This window comes from Paramisgurnus dabryanus, chromosome 13 (genome assembly GCF_030506205.2).
Source record: "Paramisgurnus dabryanus chromosome 13, PD_genome_1.1, whole genome shotgun sequence".
NCBI classification, from domain to species: domain Eukaryota; kingdom Metazoa; phylum Chordata; class Actinopteri; order Cypriniformes; family Cobitidae; genus Paramisgurnus; species Paramisgurnus dabryanus.
Genome location: NC_133349.1, coordinates 19,303,268 through 19,313,891, shown reverse-complemented (window position 1 = coordinate 19,313,891; position 10,624 = coordinate 19,303,268). Strand labels below are relative to the sequence as shown.

Below are 10,624 nucleotides of genomic sequence, written 5' to 3'. Positions count from 1 at the left end.
GAACTATCCCTTCAAGTATTTATTTTGAGGTCATGGCAATCATTCAATTTATAAATTGGCTCTTTAAATATTATTTATATCACACTCACAGAAATAAATACACAAACATGATCTGTTTTTCACTAGATTTTTTTACTTGAAGTAATTTTATACTTTTCCATTAGGCCCATTTGTGAAAGCAGCTTCATTAAATTCCTTAACAGAAACTGAAAAAATATACCCCCAAAAGATTTTGAGCTGACTTTAAATCTTTTGTTGTAACAGACAGAGAATGCATGAAAGAATGTGATGCTGTGAATGGTAAGGACGTACACATTTTAAACACTGTAACGTTTATCTTTAAAGGCATATAGCTGTTATCTTTGTTAATCAGTACGATTAAATCTACTGTAAGTTACACCAGGTGCATGATAAGTACCAAGAAGCTCATTAAGTATTTCTAATATTGTTGACTATTTGTCTCTCTCATAAACAATAAAAAACACACACCACTACTTTCTTACTAGCCTATTAAATTCGAACACCCATGAAGGCCACATTTAGACCAGTTGCCATTTGGTAACTCTTCAGTGAAAAGTTTTTTCCAAACCTTCACTCACAGTCCACTGAATCAATCCACAACTCTCAGGGTAACGGTAGCTTGACTCCAGCAGATCAGAGTTGGACTTACAGTCAATCAGCTTTGAGTCTAGACAGACATTCAGAGGTGGAAGCACCAATATGGTGCAAAGAAACAGATGAGGAAGGAAGGGTTTCATCTAACACAGTAAAGTCACGTTCTCACCGAGAACTATAGTGTTTTCTTCAACACAAAATCAAAGTGCTATTCTCAACAGTGGAAACAGAATATATATCAAATTGTAAGTTATTGTAAGTTATAGTTGGTAAACCAGTTCTTATCTCTTAAAGATCACTTCTTGATGATGATAAAAAAGCACTATTTAAATAAAACAAACTGAAGAAAGAGAAGGTCATGTTTACAAACATTATGAGGAAGTTTCCCGGACAGGGCTTATCCTAGTCCCAAAAAATGCAAATTTGAGAAACCATATTGCCCTGACATATATTACAATATATCAATGATATTGTTTTGTCTCAAGATGCACACTAGTATTGTTTTTTGTAAGTTATGTTTGTAAAAACAACTTAAATGTGCTAATTTAACTAAGACCTAGTCCTGGCTTAACCTAAACCCTGTCTGGGAAACCACCCTTATTAGGATAAGAACTTGATGTGGCTAAAGGTGATACTATTACCCATTTATTTTAAGGCCTGTTTTATACCGCACGTGTAAGCAAGCAATGTATATTTTTATGGCGCTCATATTAACAAGTTTGACCTTTCACACTGCACACAACAGCAGCAGAAGTGCATAAAAATAAATATATTTTAAAAGCATTCATTAAGAAATAACCAAGCCTGAGATATAACAGCTTCCTCTTTTGATGAAGATGGTGAAGTAACATTGTAATATTTTTCAGAAGTATATATTTTTATTAGCTTTGGTTGTTTTTTGAACTAGGTAGTACATAATTACTTATTTTTAAGTAATATTATAATTCTAACTTATATACTATATTATAAAGTTTATTTTGCATATTTAGAGCCACAGCTGTTATGCAGCATAGACGCTTTCAGTGTTTGTGGCAGTGGTGTAGTGAAGGGTATATGAAGTATACCCACTTCTTTATTAGAGAGCATGGGGTATACCCACTTTTAAATTCTAAACATTGATAAATAATAATCTTTAAAAAATGACCAATACGCTGAAACACAAGGGCATTCAACCTTAGTTGGGCTACTTAAAAAAATCATACTGTAAATTAAGCGTATACCCATTTCTCCGGGCACCACTACACCACTGGGCTACATCAGTTCTGCTTCTGTAGTCACATTGCAGCTTCTCGTACTCTCTGCTGGCACATGCGGTGTAAAACAGCCATAAAACTCATATAACCAATCAAAGTTAAAACTGATATGGCTTTTTAGGATCAAAGTTAAAGGTATAGCATAGGATTTTCTCGCATTTTAGAAAAGAACCGCCTTGTCCTCTTTTTAAAAAAATGCAATTGCACAACACTCCTGATTGACAACTAGGAGGACCAATAGTCTTGATGATCCACCCGGAAAAAGAAAATCCTCCACAATACCTTTAAGGCAAAAAAAGCTTTAACATTACAATCTGTTATGTGCCAATGTTATCTAATAGTTTGATGTTTTGAAAGCTTTTCTAGAATGGAAAACTTTCTTTCAGCCATAAACAAATCAAATGACTAAGTGGCCCTTACTGACAAGACATCTGAGGTCTTATACAGTACAGGGAATGTGATAACAGATAACACTCTTTGCACTGTCTGGATGCACAGTTTGCATATTGATCTGTGTTTTCATGTGAATTTAAGCATGTCTTTACTCCCAAACTAGCCGTCAGGTGCTCTGTCTTCACGGCCGTGTCCTCAGAAACACAGCCAAATAAACACCAGAAGGTGCGAGGATTCACATCAGTGATTCCCAATTGGTTTATCCATCCGTTGGTCACTTTTCCTCACTCGCCATTCAAGGTTTCCTTTGCAATGGCAGAAGTTCCAGGACCCCTGCATGCAAACATTGATTCCTGAGGAAGAAAAATAATCTATTTCAGTTACAGGACCAGTAATGCTGCAATGTTCCAATTAAAGTTCACTAAGAGGAAAGGTTAGCCATGGTAACAATACACAAGTTCTCACATAATTGTTTAATAAAACATTGTTAATAACCCAAATAGAAATAGGGTACAGTATATATTGGGGAACCTGTGACAGTTGGGACCACTACTATGTCCAAAAAATGAGAAATGAAAGCGTTTAATATTCTGCTGTTTCCTGTCATTTGGTCTTTAGGGGAAATCTGTTTTTGTGAAAACTACTAAATTAGTCTCTTAGTCATATTCTATAACGGTCATCTACGTTTCACTTCAGATCTGTATTCAGTCAATGCTAAAAGCGTAATTTTTTTATTTACCTGCACCGTTACAGCACTACATCCCCCAGCCTCGTTTTCTCTACATCTAACCATGCTCAGAGCAATATCATCAGGGTTGTTAGTAAGGACAGGTTCATTACACCCCTGCCCTGCCTCGGCCTGCGTTGTGTCTTGAGGGCCAATCATAGAGGAAGATGCAGAATGAGGTGTGCCATGAGCAGAAGCCGTGTTGTCGTCTGCAGCGGTCAGTGTAATATGTGAACCTGTGTTGTTTGCGTGTTTTTTCTTGCGAAGAGTGTCAATCCAACCGCTGCTATGGCGAGAGGCGAATGAGGCGAGAGGCAGGGAGCTCAGGCGCATGTTCTTTCCTGACGTGATCAGCTCGCCGAAACCTTCCTGATGGGCGAATGCATATCCAGAGCGCCGAGAGCCACCTCTCCCTAGACGACCGAGAGCACTGCCACCAGCTGGTCCGGCCCCACCCACTCCACGACCCGTGCGGCCACAGGGCTTCCGCTTTTTCTGCTGCACAAGTTGAGTGTAGCGCACCTGCAAGAGAATGAAAGAGCAATAGAGAGACGAGGATGAGTGAGTGGGGGAAAAACAATGTGTTAAACATACTGACGTGAATCAAATCGAACCTACGCTATGAACTTGAAAGTTCAGTTCACAGGCGCACCTCTTCAATCAACCATGACTTAATCTGTAACATTTTCATGACCGTATCTTGTTATTGTTATCAGTTTCTATTAAAAGACAACTTGAAAGTACTTGAATACTGTGTCAAGTACTGAAACAGAAAAAAAAACAGCTTTCATAAGCTAAAGTGTGAAGTATTATGTGCGACCTCCCCTTACATTTGAGCAATAGCAGGAACCTAATTTCCAATTCTAGTCTATTGACCTCAGGACTTTAGTCTCCTTAAAAGTTAAAAACTTAGTGCTAAGGGAGGTCACACTAAACACTTACTACTTTTTCCTGAACAAGCCATTTTTTGTGTGTACATATTTTGTGTTTTTTCTGCTTGTTTCTTCATAAAAAAATCATTAAAACTTAAAACAACAAAGCCGGTGGTGGTTGTCTAAGACTTTTGTACAGTATGTATCTTTATCAGAGGCGGACACTACTTGAGTATTTTAAGTAAATTTTCCAAGCATCTGTGCTTTATCAAAGTGTTCGTTTTGGGAAAAAAATACTTCACTAAAAAATGTTCATTACATTCTAAAGCATAGATTCATACTGTGTATTCCTTTTATATTGCATATTAAAATTGATTTTATACCTAATTACATAAAAATTGTCTACTTTTACTTTTCTTGAGTAAAGGTACAAAAGTAATTTTTACTTAAGTAAAAGTAAAAAAAATACTAGATGTTTAATGTACTTAAATATTAAATATAAACCAAAAACTTGAAATTATGAAATGTAGTGGAGTAAAAATTATGATAATATGTTTTGGAATGTATGTTTTCCAAAGAAAAACACTGATAAAATACGAATACTTGAAAATTTACTTTTATGTAGAAATAAGTATATATTTTTAAGTAGTTATTTTAAGTAATATTTTGATACTACAGTTTTGCATTCACGACATGTACAAACTTGGTTTAATTTCCTCTTTTCAGAAAGACCCACAAAGTATTTACACAGTTGTCTTGCACAGAACATTCAGGGACTATAAGCTTTTTAGATTGTTGTGTATGTAACATATTTACAGTGTATAATACTGATAATGTTTCATTCGACATGATATGTGGAATAATATATATATAAAAAAATTGCCTGAGCATTAAAGGGATCTTTATCCCAAAAATGAAAATTCTGTCATCATTTTGTCATCCTCACAAATGATGGTAAGCACACAGCTGATTGTAACAATTGACTTCCATAGTAGGAAAACAAATATTATGGAACTATTTTGATAAATAGTAAAGAAGATATTTTGATAAATGATGGTAAGCGCATTGTCAACGGTACCCATTAAATTAGCTTATCATCATTTATCAAAATATCTTCTTTTGTGTTCATCAGATAAAAGAAATACAGGTTAGGACAAAATGAGAATGAGAAAATGACGACAGAATTTAATGTTTGGGTGAGAAAGGTCACAAAGACATACTGTAAGTCGCACAGACATTACTTACCGTATCTGACAGCTGAGGTTTTAAGTCCAGTTTGAGGAAGCGGAAGGCGAGGACTGGAGCAATGCAAACGACTGTTGCCAAAACAATGGTCAACCACACCACAGGCTGGCTTAATGTGTTATGGGCACTGCCTGTGGTCACAATTCACATTAACACAAAACAGCACACGCTTAGACAAATTACCAAAATAAAACACCACACGACAGTCTCCATAATTATTTTTTTAAAAGACAATATGTGTCTAGCATACTACATTTTTTTATTATAATTTAAATAATTTAGTTATTTTAACCAGAGTTCATTATACAAACTAGTGTTGTCAATCCATCCATAAAATTCCAGATCAATGAGAGAAATACCCAATTTTTTTATGTAAAATGTTTAAAGGTATAGCTGATTTATGTTTGTGACACATGTAGATGTTATTCAAGGTGGGTTTTGTATTTATGGGCTGGCTGAGATGCTGACTCACCAAGAAATTGGAACTGTTTAGGGAAAATCCTGAACAGGATGCTGGAGTGCATAGCAAAGAGGATAGTGAAGTAGGTACCCAAAGAGCCCCATATAAAGAAGTGATTGATAGCTGTCCAATAACCAGTGTCCAGAGCAATCTATAAACAAAAACGTTCAGTTATTAAAAACACCAAACGGTTTTGTGGATCAAAGTCCAACTGTGTCAACTATCTAAATGCTAGTGTACTCCTAAACATTCAAAATGTTCACATTAGTACACATTAAATTAATGTACAATCTTGTCAGGGGGGATGGAGCATAATATTTTTATCCAATTAAATACTCTCTAGAATAAAACAATTTCCTCCCCAATACCATTTGCAACTAAATAGCAAATATTAAATCATGGTTAATGCCTGTGATTTGAACAAAGTCCACATGGACAGTGGTCCACAGTGGATGTCCACATGGACTAACCTGGACGCTGACAACAATGACAAGGGCTGTCGCAGTTGTTACTGCAAAAGTTTGATAGTCTGCGAGTGGGACGCCGTTGCTCTGCGTGGCATGAAACAGAACTCCATACGGAATGAAGAACAGAACCACAGAGGTGTAGATTCCTTGTGCAATGCAGATGAAAAACTCTCGTTTATTAAACAGCAGGTTGAGCTGGCCGGGCTCGTAGAGTTTGGGATACTCTATGCTCCTCTGCTCAGGTACATCCTGAGTGAGAAAAGATTGAGGTGAAGTAGTTTAAAAATTGAGTTGAAGTGGTTTAAAGAGTAATGGTAAATCATTCAGTATTTACTCAATGAATACAGGTGCTTTACCTGATCAAAGATGCCCATTGCCAACACGGGCAGGGATGTGTACACGATATTGTAAAGAGTGATGAAATATTGGTCGTAAACAGTCTAAGGAGAAGAAAAAAATGTTTTGACATTGCCTCATAGGTATGAATCACTTGTTGACGTGTGCACCACAGCGGCAGTCCTGACTCAACTAGTGAGATTTTTTACCAATTAAGCACTTTATAGAAACATTGAATCTGCTAGTTTAGTGCCACTTAGCCACAAACTTAATATGGAAATTTTAATGAATCAAGCAAAATTGTAACTGAATTTCTTTGTACTGAATTCCATTTGTCTTATGGAAAAAAGGCATATGAAGATGTAGGGGTGGTTTCCCAGACAGAGATTATCTTAAACCTGGACTAGTCTTATGTTTAATTAGGAAATATAACTATTTTTAACAAACATGCCTTACTAAAAACATTACTTGTGTGCATTTTGAGTCAAAATAAAGGGAACTGATGTATTTTAAGATATGTCCGTGCAAGTTGTTTTCAGTTTGGACAGCTCTTACATTTATTTTAGTCTAGGACTAGTCTAATCCCTGTCCGGGAATCTGCTCCGTAGAGATTTATTTTTGCTTTAAAACAAATTTTCTACAGAAGATTTAACAAGGTATGGGATGACCAAACATTGATGGTTTTTGGAAAAACTTTTTAAACACATTTTGGTAAAACGTTACAATAAGGTATTTAGGAATGGACCAATATATCGTCCTATAATAGTTATCGGCAAATATTTCCCCTTATTGGACATCGTCATGGCAGACAATATCCTGAAAATGAAGAGGTGAAAAAGCGCATCAGAACTCATGCTATGTGATTATTTTAAACTGGTTGACAATGACAACAGAATTCGGTTTGTACACTCTGGATTTTGGGGCGGTTTCCCGGACAGGGTTTATCCTAGTCCCAGACTAAAATGCATGTTTGAGCTGCCTTAATTTCAAAACCCCTTGTACTGACAAATCTAAACACATATCAGTGCCATTATTTTGTCTCAATATGCACCAAAGTATTGTTTTTTAGTAAGGTATGTTTGTAAAAACTACTTAAATGTCCTAATATAACTAAGGTCTAGTCCTGGATTAATGTAAACCCTGCCCAGGAAACTGCCCCTTCATGACATAATAATTTGAAACAAGAAGTGAAAAGCAAAACTATCGGTATCGGTACATGTCATTCCAAGTAGTTGAAAATAAGTATTGGCACAGAAATTTTGTATCAGTGCATCCCTAGTTCTATTTGTTAACATTGGTAAATACATAAACTAACATGAACTAACAATAAGCAATATACTGCCCTACAAAACTAAAAGGCAGTAAATGCATTTTGGGTAAAAATTAGTTTTTATCATTTCATTAAATTCAAGAGATCCTTTGTTATGTGACAAAACATTTTATCTCAAATGTGTGTCGTTTTGGAGAAAAAATGGTATTCGTTTGCACAAGCTGGATGGAATAGGATAACTTTAAAGTTATTTTTACTATTTCTGCACTTTGCGTAGTTACTGCCTTTTTGCTTTATAGGGCAGTATAGTCAACAGCATTTATTAATTTGGTAAATGTTAATTAATGCCAAAACAATTGTTCATGTTAGGTCATTGTGCATTAAGGTATGTAAACAGTTTCAAATTAAAAATATATTTTTAAATCTTTAAATCTATTATTATTTCTCTAAAGCACATCCAGCCAGGGCCTGAAAACAATGCACTCCTACGGTCCACACTCACCTGTGCTGAAAATCCACAGAAGAATCCAAACCAGAAGTGCACCATAGTGAAAGCAAAGTTCTTGTAGAAGAAGTAACATAGAAAGCGACACATGCGCAGATAAGACCAGCGTCCATGCACCAGCAGGAGTCGCTCCAAGAAGCGGAACTGGGAAAAGGAGTAATCTGATGCCAGCACAGCTTGGATCCCCTCCTGACCGCTAATGCCTACGCCGATATGAGCCGCTATAAAAGGAGAGAAACACAGGTTTAAATATAATCTTATCATACACACATAATTCATAATCTCACTGTTATCTGATCAATCCAATATTCAGTGAGGTTTCAAAAACAACAAAAGGAAACCAAGGCACTCTTCTAAATTATAAAACCGCTTTAATAAAGGTGCTAGTTCATAATAGAACTTAAAAATACCACCAACATGTTTCGGCCTACATCTAGGCCTTCATCAGGGCACAAGTAGCAAAAATTCTGTGAGGTTTATTGAAATGATCAGGATTCAGATGTTCTCAGATCAAATAGCCCTGCAATAGATCCTGTACATCTGAGAAACACAGCGTAAGAACAAAAAAAAACAATGTGAGTCTTGTATAACAATACATAACCTATGAAACAAAAAAATTAACTTAGATGACTGATATTGCTAGGGCTCAACTGGCTCCAGAAAATGCTAGGATCAGTGGTGGCCGGTGACTTCTTTTTTCGAGGGCACTCGATGCGAAGTTTCTCACAACATGTATGTAGCCCGTTGTGTGTGGTTCGTAATTTCAAAATATGTGTGTTGTGCGTCGAGTGATCCTATGTGCATCACGTGTCTTGTCAAAATAAGTGCCTGCTGCAGACGCGTCTAAAGGGTTTATGATAAATAAAAGAGACGCTCGCATTTGCCAGATACTCGAATAATCTTATGCGCAATCAGAGTTTACTGTTAAGGGAGTGTCTTGCGTGTATTTTGTGAACGTGAGCGTCTCTTTTAACATAAACGGTTTTGAAGCGTGTGCAGCAGGCACCCATTTTGACAAAACATGTGATGCACATGGTTCACATGATGCAACAAACTCATACTTTGAAAAAACGAGCAACACACATGACACTCCGAACATATTTTGAATTTGCGCCCCTCGGATGATCAGTCACCCGCCGCCACTGGCTAGGATAATTGGTTCAGAACATATCCAGATTAAATGCACTGACACAAGTCTCTATCAACTTCATAAACTCATGTGAACCACTTTCTGAGATTGACACTAATGACCTTTCACAGCAACAAAACAAAAACAAACCTGCACACACCCACTAAACAGGAGTAAGGGGAAACTGCGTATTACAAGGGCAAATACCAATTTGTATCTGTGTATGGGTGTTTAAATGTTGAGCAGGGACAAAACAGGATGGTGCAAAGAGATTTAGACATAAACCACATCCTTCACATCTCGTTGTTATCCATGTTCACAGGAGACTTTTGAAATACGCTTGTGACACCGTAAGACCCACGGTGAGAAGTTTTTGCTCAGCCGAGGGAAGTGACACAACCACATTTAACAACAACAGAACAAACGAACATCTCCAAATGTGGCCTCTGCAGGCCTTGTTATCGGGGGGCACAATCAAGTCCTGGATGGTGTATGAAATATAATTAAAAACACTATTTGGGAAAAGTATTAAGAATAATTCCGCATTCGTTATTCGACAAAATGGGAGCGCAATCCTTAGCAGTAGGTTAAACCAATTGTTGGGAACTTGACAACGTAAAATAAATCCCCACTTAAAAAATGTCACTTACTCTTTATCATGCTGACGTCATTGGCTCCATCTCCAATGGCCAGTGTGACGGCCTTCTTATGACGCTTAACCAACTCTACCACCAGAGCTTTCTGAAGAGGAGTCACCCTGCAGCAGATCACTGCCCTACATGCACACGCCGTATCCAAAAACTCACGCTCCATATCTGCTTCCAATGCATGAGCCTGCCCAAAAAGAGAGAGAGACAGAGAGAGAGAAATATTTTATGTCCAAAATGAAAGTGAAATTATTTGCCTGATTATTCTTCTCAACTAAATTGATCTACATTGGAAAGGTACCAAAAGTTTATTGAATATTTTATTTAGAACATTAATGGTTCAATTCCTCCTTAAAACCCTCACATACTCCTCCTATTACAGCCCAGGATGCAGGTGTCACCCACCAGGCTGTGTCCGCTGATGATGAGGGCAAACTCTCCACCGATAGACTCCAGCAGGGAAGATGGTGGGGCCTGAGGAGGGGGGCGTTTACTCTCATCAGGACTCCAATTAGCAGCATCACCTCCACATCCATTGCCAACTGCACAAGCCCCACCCCAACCCTGAGCCTCCGCTTCCTTCCCTCCATCCCTGGTGCGTGCTGACTCAATCATCCGCTCTCTGGCTTTTCTGTGAAGGGAAAAGAAAACGATGAGAGGATGAAAAGGGCTCATATTTCAAGGAATGATGAATGGATGGATGTC

The 10,624-nt window shown here is 37.3% G+C and overlaps 1 protein-coding gene across 6 annotated transcripts in view; it reads right to left on the bottom strand.

The window, feature by feature from the left end:
* Positions 1-113: 113 nt before the first annotated feature.
* atp8b2 (ATPase phospholipid transporting 8B2) overlaps positions 114-10,624 on the bottom strand; it is a 36,678-nt gene continuing 26,167 nt past the window's right edge. For all 6 annotated transcript variants that reach the window (XM_073811609.1, XM_073811610.1, XM_065261057.2 and 3 more), the window contains 9 exons: positions 10,325-10,550; positions 9,923-10,106; positions 8,141-8,364; positions 6,389-6,472; positions 6,036-6,281; positions 5,578-5,716; positions 5,106-5,236; positions 3,001-3,510; positions 114-2,614 (listed from right to left, as the gene is read on the bottom strand). In XM_073811609.1, coding sequence (XP_073667710.1) covers positions 2,546-2,614; positions 3,001-3,510; positions 5,106-5,236; positions 5,578-5,716; positions 6,036-6,281; positions 6,389-6,472; positions 8,141-8,364; positions 9,923-10,106; positions 10,325-10,550 — 1,813 coding nt within the window. In that variant the 3' untranslated portion in view covers positions 114-2,545. The remainder of the gene's footprint in view (positions 2,615-3,000; positions 3,511-5,105; positions 5,237-5,577; positions 5,717-6,035; positions 6,282-6,388; positions 6,473-8,140; positions 8,365-9,922; positions 10,107-10,324; positions 10,551-10,624) is intronic.